General features: G+C 33.3%; 3 protein-coding genes across 3 annotated transcripts; 1 reads left to right on the top strand and 2 right to left on the bottom strand.

Moving 5' to 3' along the window:
- Positions 1-1,916: 1,916 nt before the first annotated feature.
- Positions 1,917-7,389, bottom strand: LOC114425400 (probable uridine nucleosidase 2). The gene is made up of 9 exons (XM_028392319.1): positions 7,143-7,389; positions 6,851-6,966; positions 6,706-6,765; positions 6,042-6,227; positions 5,850-5,954; positions 5,654-5,750; positions 4,626-4,733; positions 4,412-4,547; positions 1,917-2,155 (listed from the first exon to the last, which is right to left on the bottom strand). Exons 1-9 carry the CDS (start codon positions 7,195-7,197, stop codon positions 2,047-2,049), a joined length of 972 nt encoding a protein of 323 aa, XP_028248120.1. The 5' UTR covers positions 7,198-7,389; the 3' UTR covers positions 1,917-2,046.
- Positions 7,390-7,736: 347 nt separating this feature from the next.
- On the top strand, positions 7,737-8,969 carry LOC114425401. The gene is made up of 3 exons (XM_028392320.1): positions 7,737-8,027; positions 8,135-8,725; positions 8,809-8,969. The coding sequence occupies exons 1-2, from the start codon at positions 7,995-7,997 to the stop codon at positions 8,588-8,590; spliced, it is 489 nt and encodes a 162-aa protein (XP_028248121.1). The 5' UTR covers positions 7,737-7,994; the 3' UTR covers positions 8,591-8,725; positions 8,809-8,969.
- Positions 8,970-12,701: 3,732 nt separating this feature from the next.
- LOC114425399 (phytochrome-associated serine/threonine-protein phosphatase-like) lies at positions 12,702-19,254 on the bottom strand. The gene is made up of 10 exons (XM_028392317.1): positions 19,070-19,254; positions 18,568-18,714; positions 18,407-18,474; positions 18,101-18,158; positions 16,317-16,427; positions 16,127-16,177; positions 14,768-14,911; positions 14,587-14,682; positions 13,992-14,063; positions 12,702-13,012 (listed from the first exon to the last, which is right to left on the bottom strand). The coding sequence occupies exons 1-10, from the start codon at positions 19,148-19,150 to the stop codon at positions 12,929-12,931; spliced, it is 912 nt and encodes a 303-aa protein (XP_028248118.1). The 5' UTR covers positions 19,151-19,254; the 3' UTR covers positions 12,702-12,928.
- Positions 19,255-21,882: the final 2,628 nt, after the last annotated feature.

Here is a 21,882-nt window from a genome sequence, read left to right as displayed (position 1 = left end):
TGAAGGATCTCAATCTCATAGCTTGCTCACTTAGTTTAGTGTAGCGGGGTTGTATTTCCCCTCCATAGCATAAAAGAAGTGTGGACAATTATAAAGATTAAATGATCAATTAAATCATTACTATATATAAATTTAATTAACAAAAGACTTAGTATATAAATAAATAATATTTTAACTTAATTCGCATCAAACTAAATTAAAATGATTCATATATGTATAAAAAAATCACAATTATGTAAGTTTGATGATTGACTGAAGTAGAGACTCAGAGGATCTCCAACCTTAGTTGAAAGAGTTTTAGACTTTTAGTACTGGAGAGAAAATAAACTCCCTTAATGACTCCTAAATAATATTTTCTAACTCGCGATAGGGCATAACAATAGCCTCCAATGGAGTGAGAGAATTAGAGTGCATAACCCCAAACTCTTAAACTAATGTTTCTTTAAATAATCACAACTGTTTTCCTTCTTGAAATATTCAGATTCCATTTATAGAGTTTCGAGTAGATGAATCAAGATCCTTAAATACCAACTATTCTATGTCATCCAAATCTGCTACAACAATAAACCTTCACCCTGCCCTTCCCAAAGAAGAAGATGAAATAGTCGGGTCTCGACAGAAAACTATGGTTAGATTAGATAGAAAATATAGAATAAAATCACATCCTCATCATACATTTGCAATATATATATATATATATCAATGAAGTTCATTTACAATATATCTCCTTTTTTTTTACTAATATATATCAACACAAAAAAATCATCAATTCCAATGGCGTTTTTTACAAAACATTTGCAGGAAACATATCAAAGTTTGTGAAGTAGAAGCATGATTTTGACGGACGTTGAAAATGAGTTTAACAAATTTAATTGAGTAAAGGATCCTTGAAAAACAATTCAAATTTTTATTTACAAATATCTAAGATATAGTTTAGATTTATATGATATTTTAGAATACTGTTTAGAATGATATTATCTGCATTTTAAGAATTTATTTCCTCATGTAAGATAAAGATAGAATGATAGGTGAATAGATGCTCTGAAGATGAAAATAATCACTCCATCTAACCACTCTAGATGACAGAAGAGTCACGTGAAGAGAAAGTTTTCAAGTTGAAAACTTATAATGATCATGAATACAATATCAATAAAGCTCCTTTACAATATATCTCTTTAAAAGAAATTCATCAGGAAGTAGTGAGATACTAGCTATGAAGCATGGGCACCCCAGTCTTTTGCCGTGTCCGGTGTCCGACACGACACCGACACGACACCGAGGCCCGTGTCCGGATTGAATTTGATGTGTTTGAGAGGTGTTCACGTGTTCATATCCATGTCATGTCCGGTGTCTGTATCAGTGTCGGTGCTTCATAGGATACTAGTATATTTGACAGCTTGGAGCCGAAACCAAATTTGGCAACTCCTTAATTAAACGTTCAATACAATGTTGTCAAGTATATTCCTGACGACCCAGAAGACTACATAAAAGTGCAGAATTGTAGCAATGGCTCACTCCTGAATCCTAGGTTGATCGTTTACTGGGAACTTAATCTATAAAACTTGATCGTTTTACTTCCGGTGCTCACTCCTGAATCCTTATTGTAAGACCATCATTGCTTGGGAAAGCTTAAAATAAAACCTACCCTCCACCACACGCAAAATAAAACCTCACCATCAAACTGGGAAAACTTCTGCTCTAATCCCTCGTTGACAAACTTCCCATTAATAATCATTTTATTATCATGTACTCTCCAATCTAGAAATTGGATTACCAAGATTTTCTATGACTGGGACTACTTGCACTAGTACGTTTAACAAGAGTTTCCTTATTCTTTTTTATCTTGTGTCCAACAGAATATAATAAGAATGCCATTCAATATATTATAACTGGAAATCGAATGAAAATTTAATTAATGAAGACAAAGGAAGCAACACAATTTTTATTTTCTCACTGAAATTGAAATGAAATGCAAAGTAGAGCTCAAGTGCTTTAAAATTTAAAACACAAATATAACAAGAATTTTTTGAATGCTTCATAGCTACTTCAAGAGTCCACAAGACGATCCATTACCAATTTCATAACTCTAGGAGCATCAACTGTCACAGCTACCTTTACGGTTGGCTTATTGGACCATTCATTGATTTCAGCAAACCTGGTTTATTAGAAACAGAGATAAGGTAAACACGTGAGGAGCCATAAAACGAATGGACGACAAAAGTTTTTTTTTTTTTTTTATCAGCAAAGATAATAATATATATATTAATGAGAAAGAAGTACCAGAGGTACTATGTACATAGGTAGGTTACCATACACATGGTTCCATAGAGAAACTAATGTAGTTTGTTTAGGAACCATATTATGGCTACATAAGTAATACAGCTGCTAGAAATGCAAGCGAAACTACCCACTACTGATACAAAAAACCTTGCCGGATTTGACTCGACCATTGATAAAAATGAATATTAAAATCTTTCTCCAAGTTTCTTAGCCACGACCAGATTAAGAACATAGCATCCTCTAACAGTTTGTTGACATTGAAGGATGCATTGGAGAATATAATACTACAAAAGTTGACAATGAGTTTGTAATACAAGCTGAAGACAATAAATTATCACAAAAGAGGTTTGTGAGTAACTCCATTTCATAAATCTTCATAAATCATCCATTACATTGGCCTTTTCATTGTTGAAAGTCATTAATAAAAAAGACCCTTTACATGGTCCTCCAAAGATTACCATGCCACCACATTATTTCTTTAAAAAAATTGTCACTAAACTATTCCCTAAAAAATCTAAAACACCACAAAGTTCATCCTTATGAAGACTAAATTGGTGACACAGAGTAATAATTTGGTATATTATGTATCTTAGAAGGGTTGATTTGGTGACAAAAAAGTCTTTGGATGACTAATATGGTGACAGCTTAATCTTTGGAGGATCAAGTAAAGGGTCCACTAGAAAAATTGGCAGAGTGAAAAGGGAATGGTAGGGAAGACATGTGTATTAATAACAATGTTCTACACCTTATGTTTTACACCTTTTTTTGGGCAAAAAGGAAGAGAGAAGATAAAAGGTGAATTTCTTTCTTCCCTTTTACTAAAAAAGAGATGTGTAGACAAGAAGTGTAGGAAATGAGGTGTTAGAATAAGATGGCTGTATATATTAATCAAAACGTGAATTTATAGTACAAGTGATGCATTATTAGTATAAACATTAACACTTGCTCATGCATCTTGATATGACAAGTTTAAGGGTCACTACAAACAGGGAAGGATGCATGTTACTAACTATGGGGGCAGTAGCCCCCACTAAGTAAATTATTTTACTTAAATATTTAAATAATTATTGTTTTTGCCCACATAAAAAGTTAGGTATTGTCCCCATAAGATAATTTTGTTAGATTAAAGAATGTAAATAAAAAAGAGAAAATAAATTGGTACTAATTTTACCCACTTTATCCTTTTGATTTTTTATCATGAGATTGTGTATTTTGTAAAAGCTTGTAATATTTTTTTACAGTAAAAATATTATGGACAATTTCTTTGCCCCCACTAAAGAATTTTTTTGGATCTGTCACTAACTACAAATAACTACTTAATCTTATAAAATTTTTAATAAATAAAAAATTCCAGCAATCCTCAACAAAGTCCATGTTCTACATGAAAGAAATCAAAGGCAAATTAGATTATATGGGAAAAAGAAATCTTGATTGATGATACTTTGGGCCAGATTTTCACCATTTGGGACCAAAAAACTGTAGTGGTCTCTAGTCTTAGACACTCACATGCCCCAAGTTCTGTTGACCTTAGTTCATTGAAGCAGCTTAAAATTTTTGGACATCAAAATCATAATATTAAGTGCATAATGTAACGAAGTAGAAACAAGAATGGAAATGCTAATACTGTAAGGTCCAAAACCCTTGTGCATAATATTATTTTGCTGTCACACAGAATGTTTTGACTTGGTCTTGTGAGTTTATGTTAAGCTCTGAAGTGCAGATCCTTGGATTGAAATGACAAGGATCAAGAGTAAACTGATAAGTACCAGATAAGAAGTATTAGAACAAAGGCTTACAACATGAGAAGACTTCTACTGAAAACTAAGAATAGAAGCTCAAAAGGTAATGCTAAAAGCTCAACAGAATCCTGGTGATAGATAAGAAGAGAACACGGATGGAGTAGAAGTGCAAGGCTTCCACATAATAGAGAAATTCATTTCGGCACGATTTTGTTGTTTTTGAGAAAAAATTCAGGAGAAAATGCAATCTAATACTATCTTAACACACTATTTTGAATGATTTTAAAAGCATTAGAACTATCAACAAAGTCAGCATTAGCAAGCAGACAAATACTGAACTTAAATTAGACTTAATTCTCTAGGGACTCACTCCATTTGCTAGGGGTTTCTACCTTTTTTGTTTGTTGTAGAGTATTGTGATTCCCCTTGTAATGCCACTCGTTTGGACTCTGACAATACCCTCTATGCAAGTTACAAGTGAAGGATCAACAGCTGCAAGAACCACAGTTGGGTCATGAAGGTAAACCCCTGTATAAAAAGTAAATATAATTAGTAAAGTAGATTATTAGGTCTCTACCAATTCTTAAATGCACTATGAACACAAACCTTTGACATTGTATGCCTCCCGATGGTAAGAGAAATATACATCCAAGATTTTGTTCAAGTATTGCACAAATTTTCCATTTGAGCTTGCCAATTTTTCTCGATCAGATTCTAGTCATTTTGTATTAGATGAGTAAACCAGAACAGTGGTGAGTCTGGTGCCAGAGAAAGTTCAATGACATACACCATAATTAAAATAGAATCATGCTCATGCTGTTTAACTGATGATAACTTCTCATCAACACTAGAGTGTACATATGAGACACAACAGCAAATTTCAGAGTGGGTTTCAGAAAACCATGGTTTCCAAATATTATGGATGGATATCATTCAAGAACCCTTCATCAAACAGTTTAAACTTTGGGATGGTTGGTCATTGATGATTATCAGGGGGAAAAAAAAGAGATTATTGAAGTTAGTCTCAGTTTTTGAACTGTCTTTCTGAATCCAAAATACAGAGCTATTTCTCTGCCTTTGGCATGTGTCTGCATTAAAAAAAAGCATCATCCAAGAGTTCCTATTGTGTATAACATGAAAAAAGAATGGATGGTGCCTAACCTCTATAAATAAGTATAAAATCAAGAGTCCTATAAAATGTGTAAATTAATTGATTATTACACCTTAAAAAAGAAACTTGTTAATAGATAGATTCAGGATAATCACATGTTTCTATAGAAAAAATTCTCATCTTCACTCTGCCATTTTGTTTTACAAAAAATTTTGGGATGTGGTAGACAGGAAATGAACTATTTAGCAATCTATTGCACTATTTATCCAGACATTTTTATGGGTTTGGTTGAGCTGAAAACTTTATGTTAGAAATTTATTAAATAAAAAACTAGAAACATACCCATAAAATGTTGCTAAACTAACATGCATAAATTCTGAAATAAGAATAAAACAAAATTACTATAACCGTTGAAGAAATAGTAAACCATACAAGATTTATCAAAGGACAGTTACCCATTTAAGTAAGACAAAATGACTCAAGTATAGCAAAGGAGCACAAAGGAATTTGTCAAAGGGGGTACCAGTCAGTACAACTTGGTGGGTAACATTTATCCCCACTGCAAGTACATCTGCCCCACTTGTAAATACAACATCTGCAGCCTCTGGATCACCAAATATCTGGAACAAATCCAACCAAAGAGTTAGACAGATTGAGTTGTGAATGATATAATATTTATATTGAAGATTAAGAATTTGATGCAGAATGGAAATACTCACATTGGCTTCAGCAGCTGGATTCACATTGCCATTTACTGCAAAAGCACCACCAAGAATCAGAATCTGCCCAATGTTCTTAGCAAATTCCGGATCCAGCTGTATAGCCTGCAAACATATATTATCGTCATCATGAAAAACAGTATGAAGAGTAACATGAAAATGCCATATTGCAGAATTGTACATATATCATACCAAGGCAATATTTGTAAGCGGGCCCAATGCGACCACAGTGACTTTGCCAGGGTTAACTTTTGCTTGATGAACCAAAAAAGAAGCAGCTGATTCTTCAATGGGCTTCCCCTTTGGTGGAGGAAAATTCTGGTTGCCAAGTCCATCTACACCATGGACAAAATCTGCAACACGGAGTTTTGTTCCATTCTGCATAAAGAAACAAGTGTTACAATAATTAATGGATTCAAGTGCGACAAAATACTTCAGAAGCAGAACTTTTAACTTCATACTGCAAATACTGTGCAACTTTTTCAGTGAGTTGATCAACTACAATGCACCCGAAAGAAATAAACAGATTTCAACTGACAACAAAAATAGATTAATTATCTCGATTAAATATAAAAGTGATAAAACTTTGTGGTATTCAGGTTGAAATGAGAAAAATAATAGCATGGTGACTGTAAAAAATTATTACGCATTTGTGCCTCACTGAAAAATTCAAGTGAGCTGACAATGTAATACAAATAGTGTAAAGTATCCAGACTATATGATTATTGTATAGGCATTCAATTAAAGATTAAGTATACTAGTAATTAGTTCTAAATGCTCATATAACATTCATAGCAATTTCCAAAACAAAATAAAGAAAAAATAAAGGGAACAAAGGAAGGTACGACAGACTTACAGTTGAAGTTACATGAGATCCTTCTGCCACCGGTATATCCGTTCTCCCAGCAACCTCCAACTGCATATGCATGCAAGTAAAGTAGGAGGCTTTTATCATTAATAAGTCAATAAATCCTTTTGGGAGATAGTCTCGATATTTATACCAAATGCAAGGCATTTCTGGTTGCCAGAGTGGTGTACACATTTCCAAAGATGGTTGTGAGTCCAATAACTTCAACCTCGGGTGATTGTAGAGCAAGGAATATTGCCATAGCATCATCTACAGAAACCACTTGCAATTCTCAGTGAAACAAGGAATTGATAGATCAAGCAGTCAAAGTAAAAGTTAATTTTGTGAGAAAAAGCAAAGAAACAGAAACTTATGACTTCTGACTGATTTGGATTACCACAAGAAAAACAAACAAAAATTGAGAGCCAGATAGATATGTATCTAACCGATGCCAGGGTCGGTATCAATTATGATCTTCTTTGGTTCCGTTTCGGCTGCCATGTTTACAAGAGAGGAGAGATGACTTATGACTTCACTTCTTTCCGAACCAAATCAGAATTGGAATTGATGTTGCTATTGGAGTGGAGAATACGAACACATCTAAATTGGCCTTTTTTTTCTTTCCATTTGTCTATTGATTCTAATTCATTCATTAATTATTTAAAACGCACCCCACTTGCGGTGAATAAGCATCATGTTCATGTTTTTGTCTGTTCTTATAGTTTATTATATAATAATATTAATATCTTATACTGCAATGAGCAATCAGCACGATATTTAAAATCAAGGCGAAGTAACCTTTGGTAGTATGTTAGGGGTTTGTAAGTAAAACTCGGGAAGGAATAGGGCTGACATTTTGCCCTTTATACTTTTCAAAATGCAAAGTGATCTGGCCATTCACCAAACTTTTATCTCACCTATCCAAGGAAAAAGAATCTTCATTTATCCGACAAATAAACAAAAGAATTATTTAATTTAAATAAATTATTAATATAAGAAAGGATAATGTTGCGCTTGGTTTACTTAGAGAGAAATAAAATAAATAAAAATACAAGACAGATAATTTTAAAAAGAGAAATTCAATGGAAATGAAGTGATATGTAGAGAAAGATGTCAGGCCCGACGTTGGATTGTAGCGGCTCGTGCTTACCTCCTCCACCTGGTGGGTTGCACTCTTTTTACTAATAAGAGTTCAACCTATGTTCATGTGGTGCATCTGGAGGGTTTTCGAGACCCAGGTCAGTCTAGGGGCTATGCCTGGGGAGTTTTTGCGCTGGTTCACATGTATGACCAGCTAAATGAAGCTTTCCAGACCCCCACACGATAGATGGGTGGGTACTTGACGCTATTGCAGTTAAATTTTAAAGTTCGTAAAAAGGTCTAAGTTGGAAAATGAATTTTAAAGGTTTTTTATGTTATGTTCACTTTATTTGTGTAGTGTTCGATATATGAGCACTTTCTCAGTGTTCATCAGTCTGTCACTGATGATGCGTACACTGAGACTACCCCACGTGCATTGAGGTGGCTTACGACGAAGGCGCACATGAAGGGGATCAAGAGAGCGTCGTACAGGGCACGTTTAGATGCTCTGACGATCACGGACGTTTCCTGGTTGCCCTATAGTGAGCATCGGGTAGTTAGGAGCTTTGAGCTTATTTCATGCTACCAGGGGCAGCTCAGATGGGGTCATGTTGTGGTCTACATTCGACCAGAGCGGGTGGTACAACAGTTCGGGTACATTCAGACCATCCCTCCACCACCGGTTACTGCTTCGTTGTCGTGTGACGAGATAGACGAGAGGTGGATGCTTTTCGGGGACCATTTAGCACCCGCGGGTGAGATTTGTGTTGTCCTCGGGCAGGTAACAGTGGACTACATGGAGTGGTTTTTGTAGATATCTCACTCGTTCATCACGCTGACCCAGGAAGGCGATGAGCCCAAACAGCCAGCTGCCCCAGATGTGGATGCATACGTCGAGCCATATGTCCTTGAGGTTCTAGTCGGAGCTTATCTCCCCAGACATTCAGTGGTATTTTAATTTGGTTTAGTGTTTTGTAATTTGTTTTTTATTTAATATTTTGTAATAACTGTGTTTTTTTTTACTGTCACAAGTTGCTTGTGAAGATTGTGAAGCGATCGCAGAAAGGTTGGAGCGTGTGCTTAACCTTAGGATAGTGACTGCAGGAACAGAGTTACATGACATCATGGAAGATTGCCTGCGGATCGCTAAGGGTGAGGCCTCTGATCGAAGTCTTAGGGCGCAATGTAGACAACGCATATATTAGTTTTTGATATGATGTGTATTAATTTTGTATTTGATAACATTATTGTAATTGTTACATTATTTTGGTAATACAATTTTTGTAAATTATTTGTTTCATTATTTAGTTTTCCGTTATGACTGACATCATCAATTGCTGAAAATAAAATCTAATTATGCCTAGAACTTAAAAGCACAAAAAATAAAGAAATAAAAAAAGGATTTGGACCGTTAAAAGTATGGCTAAGTATCCGTGTTCGGATGCTATTTGTATTGTTTGCACGTCAAAGAACTCAAAAAAAATAATAGCGTGAACCGGTTCCATCGAATCGGACCTAAAAAAAAGTACAAAAAATTAAAAAAAAATGAATTTTTACCCTTCAAATATGTCTAAGTAGCCCTTTTTGGCGTTTTTTTAAAATTATGTGCGAGTCGCCTAAGACATTTGAGGGACGCTATTTCTCATGTCTAGACGTCAAAGAACTCAAAAAAAAATAATAGCGTGAACCGATTCCATCGAATCGGACGTATAAAAAAGCACAAAAAATAAAAAAAAAATTGGATTTTGACCCTTCAGATATGTCTAAGTACCCCTTTTCGGTGTTCCTTAAAATTATGTGTGAATCGCCTAAGACATTCGAGGGGCACTCTTTCTCATGTCTGGACGTCAAAGAACTCAAAAAAAATAATAGCGTGAACCGTTTCCATCGAATCAGACCTAATAAAATGCACAAAAAATAAAAAAATAAAAAATTGGGTTTTGACCCTTCAGATATGTCCAAGTACCCATTTTTGGCGTTTTTTTAAAATTATGTGCGAGTCGTCTAAGACATTTGAAAGGTGCTATTTATCATGCCTGGACGTCAAAGAACTCAAAATAAATAATAGCGTGAATCGGTTCCATCGAATCGAACCTAACAAAAGCACAAAAAATATAAAAAAAAATTGATTTTGACCCTTTAGATATGTCTAAGTACCCCTTTTTGGCGCTTTTTTAAAATTATGTGCGAGTCGCCTAAGACATTTGAAAGACGTTATTTCTCATGTCTGGACATCAAAGAAATCAAAAACAATAATAGCGTAAACCGGTTCCATCAAATCGGACCTAACAAAAAGCACAAAAAATAAAAAAATAAAAAAATTGGATTTTGACCCTTCAGATATGTCTAAGTACCCCTTTTCGGCATTTTTTTAAAATTATGTGCGAGCCGCTTAAGACATTCAAGGGGTGCTCTTTCTCATGTCTTGACGTCAAATAACTCAAAAAAAAAATAATAGCGTGAACAGGTTCCATCGAATCGGACCTAAAAAAAAGCACAAAAATAAAAAAAAAAAGGATTTTGACCCTTCAGATATGTTTAAGTACCCTTTTCGGCGTTTTTTTTAAAATTATGTGCGAGTCACCTAAGACATTCGAGGAGCGCTATTTCTCATGTCTGGACATCAAAGAACTAAAAAAAAAAATAATAGCGTGAATTGTTTCCATCGAATCGGACCTAAAAAAAGCACCAAAAAAAATTGGATTTTGACCCTTCATATATGTCTAAGTATCCCTTTTTGGTGTTTTTTTAAAATTATGTGCGAGTCGCCTAAGACATTCGAGGGGCGCTATTTCTCATGTCTGGACGTCAAAGAGCTCAAAAAGAAATAATAGCATGAACCGGTTCCATCGAATCGGACCTAAAAAAACACAAAAAAAAATTGGATTTTGACCCTTCAGATATGTCTAAGTATCCCTTTTCGGTGCTTTTAAAATTATGTGCAAGTTGCCTAAAACATTTGAGGGGTACTATTTCTCATGTCTAAACGTCAAAGAACTCAAAAAAAATAATAGTGTGAACCGGTTCCATCGCATAGGCCCTCAAAAAACAACCACAAAATAAAATAAAAATTAGATTTTGAACATTCAAAGTATGCCTAAGGTCTGCACGTCAAAGAATTAAAAAAAAAAATACATGATCAGACATATGGACACCAACGTTTTGTTTCAAAATAATGGAAAATGAAACTTGCATTCAATCAGATAAAAGTTACATGAAAAACAAAAAAATAAACCTTGCATTGAGTTGTTTAACGACGTGGCAGCCATGTCGTCTTCCATTTCCATAACATGTTTAGTAAAAACAGCTAAAATTTCTATTGGTTCATATTTTTTCCAGTAGTTAGACTGTACTAACACATTATACACTTCATCATTAGTTTTCAGCTCAATAATTTCATATTTTGTAACTTTATCTGAATACTCAAAACGACCTCGTTGCCGAAAAAACAATTGCCTTAGCGTTTGTGATTCGTGAATTTCATGAGGGGGAATCCCTTTAAGTGCAACTTGCTTTATCAAATCCTTCAGTTCATCGATGGTACATCCTGAAAGAATTTCAAATTTCTTTGGATTTTTTCCTATGAACGCGCAACCTATAAAGTTGTTCTGGTGTGGCATGTTTCACCTCTCATTGTAATACAGGAGCGCATCATGAGTAGGGGTCTTCATTCACGCCACATTGCTGTTCATCATCAAAATCCATATCAAATTCTTCGTACATCAAACTATCATACGTCCATTGATCTTCATCCATCTTAACGAAAACTCAAAAAAAAAATGTGCATCATCCAAAACTTCATTCAAACTATAACTATCAACTCATTCAACATTTTAACAATCCACTAATTAAACATTTTATGACCTAATTTTTATCAATTAATTCAACATTTTACTACCAAATTTGAACATCATAACTACCTACCTAAATAAATTGTCAAATAAATGCATCATACAAAAAAATATCAACTAATTAAACATTTTGTTACCTATTTTCATAATTATTACTACACAAATAAACTCACAAAAAATACTTCTAACAATATCTATCAACTAATTCATTTTGCTACCTAATTTTATCAACTAATTCAACTACCTAATTTGAACATCATAACTACCTAAATAAAAATAAATTGTCAAATTAATACATGATACAAAAACTACCAACTAATTTAATCTTCTACATACTTTATAAATCTATCCTAATTCACCAACTATCCACAAATTGATGAAATATGACATAAAAAATTTAAAAATGTTACCAAATTTAAAATATTAACATTTAATCTTTAAAAAAAGAAAAACAAAAAAATACTTTCATACGGAAGAAGTTCTTCTGTATGAAGTAATTTTTAAAACTATGGAAGAAATTATTCCGTAATGAAAAAAATATACATACAGAAGAAGTTATTCCGTATGTATACATTTTGCATTATGGAAGAAGTTCTTCCATATGAATCTTACAGAAGAACTTCTTCCGTATGTTCAAATTTCTCAGGAAAACCTTTTTCCATAAAAAGCTAAACGAAGAACACTTCATCGGCGACAAAAAAAAAATACGAAAGACCCATACCTCGGTCAAGTCAAAATGAAAACAACACGTTCCAACTACACAACAACACTGACCCTCTTACAGCTTCAAAAAACCACACTTTAACATAGCAACGGGACCACACCAAAAAAATGACACTTAAAAGGTAAGCTAGTGGTGAGCACAGCAAAAAAAACGCGATAAAACAGTTGAAACCGTAAGCGAGAAGGGACCACAACCTTCCTTTTAAAGAAAACAATCAGAGAGGCAAAATGGGGATTTTTTAATATTGCTGGGTGCACCTAGCAACACCCTATGTTGTGGCCTGGGGCCCATTGATATGTATCTTGTTTGTGAGAGCATAACTCCAATTTGACGAAGGCTACCCACTCTACTTACCTTAAGAATTCAGATCATATATGGTGATAAATATAATGGTATTCCCAATGCTACATACGGCACACAAATAAGATTGTGAAATCTTATGCCAAAATTAAGATCCACATCCATCTATAGAAAAGCTATGCATTTGAATCTCCACGATACAAGACTATCAACGTCCAATCATAATAGTAAGCCATTTACTATATAATTTTACAATAAATTCAAGAAAAACATCAATTTATAAGAAATATGGGACGCCTGTCCTGGGGCCTCTCATCTGGTTGTTCTCCTCTGTTTCAGTGAAAAATTTAACTTCTCTTTCCTGTTAGAAGAAAAGATGTAAGAATCTATACACAAAATGATGTTAACTTGTAAGCATGAACACAACCAAGAAAATCCAAGCATCATAACAGATGTTGCCACATTCAAATATTAAGGCACACTACAAGATGGTAATTTTCAATTTTGCATTATGCCTGACAGGCGGGAGTTCTGTATAATTACAACCTTAATGGCAAATAAATAGTTGGGATGCAGGATGTGATGTTGATTCTATTATCCTAGACTAATCGAGCATCATTATCACCCTAATGGCAAGTAACAGCAGTGGGCCCCAACTACCACAAACACCAAAACACAAATAACAATGAGTTCAAAACTACATCTTTTTGTTATTTAGGACTCTATTTTGCCACCCCGTAGTATTTTACACAAATAACAATAGTATATTTTGCCACCCCGTAGTATTTTACATAGTGGCTTTATTTATTTATAAGCTGAACTGCTTGACCCAAAACGTGATAGATACCCCTCGGGACGGGTTTATATCCCAAAAAACAAGAACAGGAGATCATGCATAAATTGAAAAACAATTTAAACATCATGTAAAATGTTTTTGTCTACCATAGTAACTAAAATAGTAGAAAGAATACATATGCAGGGGAAATTAATGTTTACCTCTTGATGAAGCAAAACATATGATACAAAGGGACTGACTGGATCCTCTTACGTTAAATTTTCTCATAACCTTGTCATGTGAAAATTGTCTCTCTCTTCGTGGGCCTTAAATAGGTGGGGCCATATCAATATTTGTCAATATTTATGGACAGATAGGCACAAAGTTATCACATGACAAGGTCATGTGAAAAATTAACATGAGAGGATCTATTCTCATTATATAAATCTTTATTCGTTTATATGCAAAAACAAAGGCACCACATATATACATCACGAGACAGATGCAGTAACCAAGATAATCCTGAAAACATATTTAAAAGTAAAATAAGCTTCGGGTGGCTCACCATATTTTCATTGAAACTAAGAATAGAAGCTACATTTCCACAACGGTAACAGTAATTAGGTGCGGACCATACCTGTAAAATTCAAAAAGAATTACTCTATTGACCTCATAATCTCAAGTCAGACAAGTTTATTTTTTTCCGAAAGCTAGATATAACAGCAAATAAACTTTATCCCACAAGGAGCAGTTGCCTCAATGCATTTATCCTATTAGAAACTCAAGAATTCAGGAGAACTATTTAGAGTAAAGTCTTCAATAGTTTCTAGCTGCTATTTTCTTAGGTCTTCCACTATCCCTATTTTTTTCATCTAAGTTTCCCATATCATTCAATGTGAGACAAATCCCTGCTCAAAGTACTGACACTGCCCTTCCCAATGTGTCCTACTCTGTTGTAGAGATCCCTCAAACGCCAATCTCAAGCTTGCTTACCACTTGTACCACCTCTTGTGGGTTTCCTCTGCCCCTGTTAATAGGACCATTTCTCACTAAAGCCACTATTGATCTTCTCACTTGATTAAACTACCTCAAGAAAATAGTTAATTAAAAGAATGAAACAACATCAAAATCTTAAATTTTCAAAAGAAATAGATACTTACAGTTACAAGGCCTTTATCCTGGAACATATACTTAAGACCTTCTTGAACGAGTTGGTGTGCCCGACAAACCAGATCAAGATTGTTTATGTTATTGAACTGCATGAAAACAAGGCATTTGTAAAATTCACACATAATGTTCAATACTCAATTCAATAAGCAATTCACAATTGGATTGCATTACCTCAGAAGTGACCCGGGATCCAAAAAGCCAACCAGCTCCACGAGGACTGACTGCCCATGTTTCGATATCTTCAGGATCACTCCACATCAGATCACAAAATGGTCCCTCATGAGGAATTTCACAGTTCCTCTCAATGACCCTTATCTGTCATAAAATGGATATTAATTAATATATTCAAACAAATATATGAATATTCACCTTTAAAAAGCAATATAAATAATATTTATGTTAAACAAATAAGCATGGCTGTCAAACTCACTAGTCAACTCAGACTGGGACAATAAAGTTTCTAACCAAGGAAAACAAAGTTGAATTGTATGATAGAAAATGTGGTGAGTAGAATCAGATGGAATTGGGCAGAGCCACGTAAACTCGCAAATCCATGGGCCCTTGCTTGCATGTCCTTCATAGTTTGGTTACCTGGGTGGTACTGTACTCTATGTTGATTGGTTAATTATGAGATATTGTTTTCTTAATGAATGGTTGGTTGGTTGTGTGGTACTGAGGTTGATTTACTGATTGCTAATGTGAATATTTATTATGTACATGGCATTAAAATCTGTTTGGATATTACAATAGGTTATAAGCATTTTAAATATTATTTTTATATAAAGCAACAATAGTTTACTAGTCTACAAAGGCTCCACAAATTTGCATACACCCATGAGTTTGACAAGCTTGCAAATAATAGTAAATGAACCCAACAACCTATCAAGTGCTTGTTTATTGTAGTGCTGAAAAGGTAACTTCAAGAATTTAGACAATTATTCATCAAGACTTGCATTTCAGTACTGTTAAAAATCAAATCCAAGAAATACATCAAAATGAAATATGAATCACCAAAGGATTTCTAAAGTCAATAAGAAACAGATCACATTATTAATTTACTAGTAAAAAGTAGGGAAAATGGAATATAAATGTATCCAACTCCACATAATTACTAATTTGTTCAAATAGTGTTATTTTATTCTCTCAATAGGCTAATTTAAATAAACACTTCCAATTATGCAACAAACAAAGTCAAGAAGTAACAAAAATACAAGAACATCATAATATACACATCAGCGCTGCATATATGATGTATCCAAAAACAGAAAGGGTGGGGATGGGCATACTCGCCTAAATGTTAATGTGGAAATTTTCAAAATCTTCATTTGAAATTGAAAATGTACGACACATCAAGCCAAAATACATTTGCAAGTTGACATAGCACATGTTTGTTTTGCTTATTTGTAAATAAAATCAAATTTTCAAACAAAATTTCCTGTCTTTTTTACTGCGGCGAATTTAAATGGACAGTCTGAAACTTGGACAATATTGAGCTTGACCAGCAACTGAGAAGGAAGCTAGAGAGAGAACCTGATCTATTGATCGAATGTCTGGAGAAAGGCCACCATGAACACAAAGCACCTAAGTGAACCAGAGCAAATAAAAGACTTAGTTATTTTCAAACAGAATTCAAAATAAAATAAAAAAACCTTGACCACTGCCTACATGCACATAAGAAAAATAGGAGGAGGACTGATGGAGAGAGTAAAAAGAGATTTACAGTTCCATCTATAATTGCAGAAAGAGTAAGATAGTCAAAAACATCTGTACAATATCGCCAAGCATTAGCATTCCCATACTTCCTCTGGCATTCATCATAAAATCCATAGACCTAGAAAAACATATATTACAATATTAACATAAAGTGGCATACTAGAATTCAACATTTATAATTTCCAATCTTAGGCACTTTCACAATTAATACCTTATCTATATGATTTATTAATTGAAATTCATAAATTTTGACATTTCTTACTACAACATAAGACATTTAAAAGCAAAACAATGACAGAAGTGCATAAGTCTCTACAACACTTAATCAATTATATACTCAATGGATCCCTAATCTTTTTAACAGAACAGAATATCCTAATTTTATCATAGTTACCTATCATGTCCAACTATGGAACCTAATTACAGAAGGTGGACATATTACAAAGGGTGAACCAATGCACTAGGCTCCCAACTAGTGGGGTCAGAGGAGGGTAGATGTATGCAAGCTTTCCAAGATCTGAACCTGTGATGATCACAAGGCACAACTTTAACGTTGTGCTAACTGCCAAGGTTCGCCCTCATAAGTTAGAAGGCAGTTAAATGTCAAAATATATTAAATAAACAAAGCATCATTAGGCATAAGGGGTTGTTTGCTTTTAGAAAATGTTTTCTATTGTTATTTTCTATTTTCATTTTTTTTTTAAAATTCATTTTCATATTCTCAAGATTTAGAAAATATTTGTTTTGATGTTCTATTTTTTGTTTTCTGAAAATGAAAATATTGAAAATGTCAACAAACCCATTTTCAATAAATTAAAAAGTTTAAAAGCAATTTTGTGTGAAGAGAATATAGCATATTTTTGTTAATAAACAATTGTAATTAGAAAACTTGTATTATTTATACATGTATATTTATAACATTATATTCAAAGAGGTAAAGATTCGTCTATTTGGTATACTAAATATAAACGAAATCCATTTAAAATGTGATACTTGAACTACATTATTCTAACAACAATAACCGAAACATACATGTTGCTATTCAAAATCCAAGAACATACATGTTACCCTGCAATAAAAAAGGCAACTTTTCACAAGTCTAAAAGGGTCAAGTTACCAGTAGTAATGCACTATCAAGAGCCAATCAGGTAACCAATGAAAAAAATCCCTCCAAGGGTAACTAGCATGGTTCAGACCTTGCATTGCAGCAACCAGATTTCCACTTCACTTACTCAATCCCAAACCTCAATCAAGGGAAAATTAGATTCGGTTTGCATCCTGAACTATTTTTGTTCTCAAGGCCATTTTCAAACCTAAACAAGCATCTGTTAACCTTCATTGCAATTTCAGAAAAATCCTAGCTGGTAGACTATTCTAGATTACCTATTTCTTGTTAAGAAATTTCAAAAGAACCAAATTTAAAATTTCTAAAGGTGACATGCAGTCAAGTCATGCATACAATCACATCACAAATGCTATCAAGTTTAGAATTGGCATATGCTAAAATGACATGGAGAAGAAACCTTCAAGAGTCCTCCTATTTTGTACACTGTTTACTAAAAATAAGATCCAACAAGTCTAGAGTTATTTATGTCATTGTTCTGGTAAAATCAATGAAGTAATCAAACAATCACATAAAAAATGAATTTTAAGAATCAAATTAGCATGTTAGAATGAGATGGAGTAAAAACCTTCAATAAAATCTCCTCTTTGGCATAAGCTGTTTTATACTAGCCTAGAATAATTCATGTCAGGTACAATAGACAAGTTTGTGATATAATATAAACATACCTGCGTTAGTTGTCTACTTTCATGGTTTCCACGTAGAAGGGTGATATTAGCTGGGTATCTATGAAGTTAAACAAAAATAAATAGAAGCATAAGTAAAAAGAAAAGTATTTATAAAATCAAAATGATTCTAATTCCAATTTCTAACATTGGAGAACCAAACATGATCACTAAATTACTTACAACCACGAGGAAGCAAAATAAACCTTCTTAAACGTCAAGATATAATTGTGAAGGGACCATAGTATAACTCAAAGTCACGTGAACAAGTTAAGGCAGATGATGCAAGCATACATGGAAACAACATACCTAGCTTTTAGAAGTAAAAGGATGGTGAATACTTCAAGACTATTGTAACCCCGATCAACAAAGTCTCCCTGCCACAAATTCAGGAAGATATAGAAGTCAAGAAAGGAGATGTTGTAAAAATGCATATCGACATCGTTCAGTTCCAAAAGAGAAGTAGATACCATAAAAATGTAATTTGTCTCCGGCACATGACCCCCAGTCTGGAAAAGTTTCATTAGATCATGAAACTGACCATGAATATCACCACAAACCGTCACTGGACTGTTGACAGGCTGCACATTTGACTCCTCAATAAGGATCTCTTTAACCTGAAATGTTTAATTGTCTCTGGTCAGTACCATGTAAAACGAAAATCTGCAACACGGCACAACACAAGTTAATTTGAGGAGAACAAATAGTAGACCTAGCACAAAAGTTAAACAAAGAATAACAACAGTACTGCAGATATAACACAAGAGTAACAGAAAAATGCACACAGCACAAGGTAGAGATCCAGAGAGGTCTCTTCCGATTTGAAAATTGGGTAATTAATTAATGAAAACAAGCAGAAGATTGATGTGGTTCGTTTGAACATTTGACAGACTTAGAGAAGAGAAAAGGGAAGCGCGGGCAGTAACTGAAACCCTAAAAGGAAAAGGAGAAAATATGCATATGCAAAAATACATATTCGCAAAGAAGTTGAAGCTCCTCTTCGAGAAGGTGCTGGCCATCCTTCACCTTGGAGATCCACTGGTCCAAATCCATCTCTTACTCCCTAGCTTGCCCCTCCGCGCTGCCAAACACAACTTAAACACTGCTCCCACCAATAAACAAATTTTTAGGATCTTATTATTTTCTTCCTATTTCCAAAACCAAATGAAAAATCTCTGACTTATTATATTTAAATAAATCTTTGTTATATATAAAAATAAGATAATGTTGGAATAGAAATATAAAATTCCATGTCTTTCTGTTTATTACAGGAGAAAAGTCCAGCGAAAAAATTCTGTAATCTAAAATTAATTGGTGGGATGTTTTTACATGAAAAAATTAAATTTTTAAAATTTTAAATAATTAAAAATGTGAAATTTCAATTTCCTTTTAAAATATGAGAAATTAAAATTCATTCTCTTAAGAATCTTTCAAAACGTTAGCATATTTCCTTTACCACCTTCTTCATTCATTCTCACCTCAAAGTTTTTGAAATCTCATTCTCGAATTTGCGAATTTTTTTCACGTCGATGATCATCTTTTTCAAAAAATACCGTCTGAGCTTGCGAAGCATCGATCGAGTGTGGACGGAGGGCCTGAGTCATGCCGTTAACTGAATGTTGTGATTAGATATGATGGTGTACGTCGTGTCTCGATTCCGTTATGACTTTTCATGCCGTATCAATATTTGAAAACAAATTAGTCATATCTTCTCTTTGCATTCATAACATAAGACAATGATGCTCTTGTTAACTTGTGGGTTGGCTTATCTCCTTACAAAACTCACCAATCTGCATATCCATATTATGACTCAAATTGCATGAAATCACGGCAACAATTGTTTTGCTATCGGACTCCACCACTATGTTTTGATAGCCTAGTGGTTGGGTCCAAATTGCATCAAGCCCCAAGCCTCGGCTACTTTGGGGTCACAAATTCCTTGCCACCATTATGATACAAAGCAATTGTGGTTGTTAAAAATTGTTGTTTCATTGTTCAGTTTTAATGCACCTGCATGAGGAGGAATCAAAGTGTCTTTTCCTTGATTTTGAGGTTCAATAGCTGCCTGGAAATCTTTCCGCAACATATGGAAAAGCCAACGTGAGACATGTAGTTGGCGGAAGTTCAATAGTTCTTTTAGATAATATGTTATGATAAATTAATATTTTGACACTTATTTATTGTAGGTTTTAGAAATCTCTTTAAACACAATAGTAGTTGTGTTTAAGGGTTTGTTTTCTTTATCATGTATCAAGATATTCAACCCTTGCGTGCTATGAACTCTCGAAAATGTCACATATAAGTAACCATGATTAATTACCTATTTTATTTTCTTCCTATTTCCAAAATCATATGGAAAAAATAAGATAATGCTGGAATAAAATTATAAAATTCCACGTATTTCTTTTTACTACAGGGCAACAGGCTAGATAAAAAATTCCACGAGTAAACTCTATTTTAAGGAAATTTACTTTTGCATTTACATGAGTTAAAAATATGAAAGAAATGACCTTGTGTGTTGCAGAGTACTGTACTCAAATTAAAATATAACTTTTTTTCACAAAAGAAGCAATAGTCTAAGTCATTTTGAAAGATATATATATATATAATATATATATATATATATATATATATATATATATATATATATATATATATATGAGCTTCTGATCTAATTAAGAGACATGCAGTTAGATGAAGGTTTTTTTCATATAAAAAATCAAGACAAAAATATAGAAGAAAATTATTAATTGAGTAAACGATAGTGATAAAGATATTGAATTAAAGAATTAAGAATACTGAACTGTAAAATAGTTCTCTTTTAGATAATATATTATGATAAATTAATATTTTGACGCTTATATAATTATCATAGGTTTTAGAAATCTCTTTAAACACAACATTGGCAGTTGTGTTTAACGGTTTTCCTTCTTCATCATGTATCCAGATGTTCAACCCATCTTACTTTGAACTCTTAAAAATGCCACACATAACTAATCATGATTAAATACGTATTTTATTCTCTTCCTATTTCAAAAACCAAATGAGAAATATCTGACCTATTTTATTTAAATAAATCTTATTTTTTTTATGGTAAGAATAAGATAATGTTGAAATAAAATTATAAAATTCCACGTCTTTCTTTTTATTAAAGGGCAAAAGCCCAGATAAAAAATTCCATGAGCAAATTCAATTTTAAGGAAATTTGCTTTTGCATTTACATGAGTTAAAACTCCGAAAGAAAGAACCATGTGTGTTGCACGAGTACTGCACTAAAATTAAAATATAACTTTTTTTCACACAAAAAAATAATCTTGAGTCATATATATAGAGAGAGAGCTTCTAATCTAATTAAGAGAGAGTTAGGAGAAGGGGCTTTTTTCATATAAAAAATCAAGACAAGAATGTAGAAGAAAAATTCAAATTATTAACTTAATCGTGAACCCAAGGCATTTAATTACACTTATTAAGTAAACAATAGTGATATATTGAATTAAAGAAGAAAGAAATAATTATTAACTCTAATCCTTCTAATTAACGTTATTAAATTCGAGAGTCTATAGAGACTCATGGAAGCTCCATAAACTCAACTTGTGGACTTCATTCGCAAACTCGTAAAAGTTTATTTCATGTTAAAATAATAACAAAATATTTATAAATAATATATCAATCAAACATTTTAACAATATAATAAAATAAAATAATAAACCATAAATTTCACAATATTTAAATAACCAAGTCTAATAATGCATCATTATTAGATAATAACTTACCGAGATTACATT

The sequence above is a fragment of the Glycine soja genome, chromosome 9, assembly GCF_004193775.1.
Source record: "Glycine soja cultivar W05 chromosome 9, ASM419377v2, whole genome shotgun sequence".
Taxonomy (NCBI): domain Eukaryota; kingdom Viridiplantae; phylum Streptophyta; class Magnoliopsida; order Fabales; family Fabaceae; genus Glycine; species Glycine soja.
The sequence above is the reverse complement of the archived record's forward strand: the minus strand, read 5'-3'. Positions and strand labels throughout refer to the sequence as shown.

Coding starts and splice junctions, on each gene's coding strand:
- LOC114425400 (XM_028392319.1), bottom strand. CDS start 7,197: ATGGCAGCCGAAACGGAACCAAAGAAGATCATAATTGATACCGACCCT. Junction 6,766..6,850: donor CCAGAAATGCCTTGCATTTG/GTATAAATATCG, acceptor ATGCATATGCAG/TTGGAGGTTGCTGGGAGAAC. Junction 5,751..5,849: donor ATCCAGCTGCTGAAGCCAAT/GTGAGTATTTCC, acceptor GATTTGTTCCAG/ATATTTGGTGATCCAGAGGC.
- LOC114425401 (XM_028392320.1), top strand. CDS start 7,995: ATGAAGCTTTCCAGACCCCCACACGATAGATGG. Junction 8,028..8,134: donor GACCCCCACACGATAGATGG/GTGGGTACTTGA, acceptor TTATTTGTGTAG/TGTTCGATATATGAGCACTT.
- LOC114425399 (XM_028392317.1), bottom strand. CDS start 19,150: ATGGATTTGGACCAGTGGATCTCCAAGGTGAAGGATGGCCAGCACCTT. Junction 18,475..18,567: donor AGACAAATTACATTTTTATG/GTATCTACTTCT, acceptor AATTTGTGGCAG/GGAGACTTTGTTGATCGGGG. Junction 18,159..18,406: donor CTTTTACTTCTAAAAGCTAG/GTATGTTGTTTC, acceptor TTAACTTCATAG/ATACCCAGCTAATATCACCC.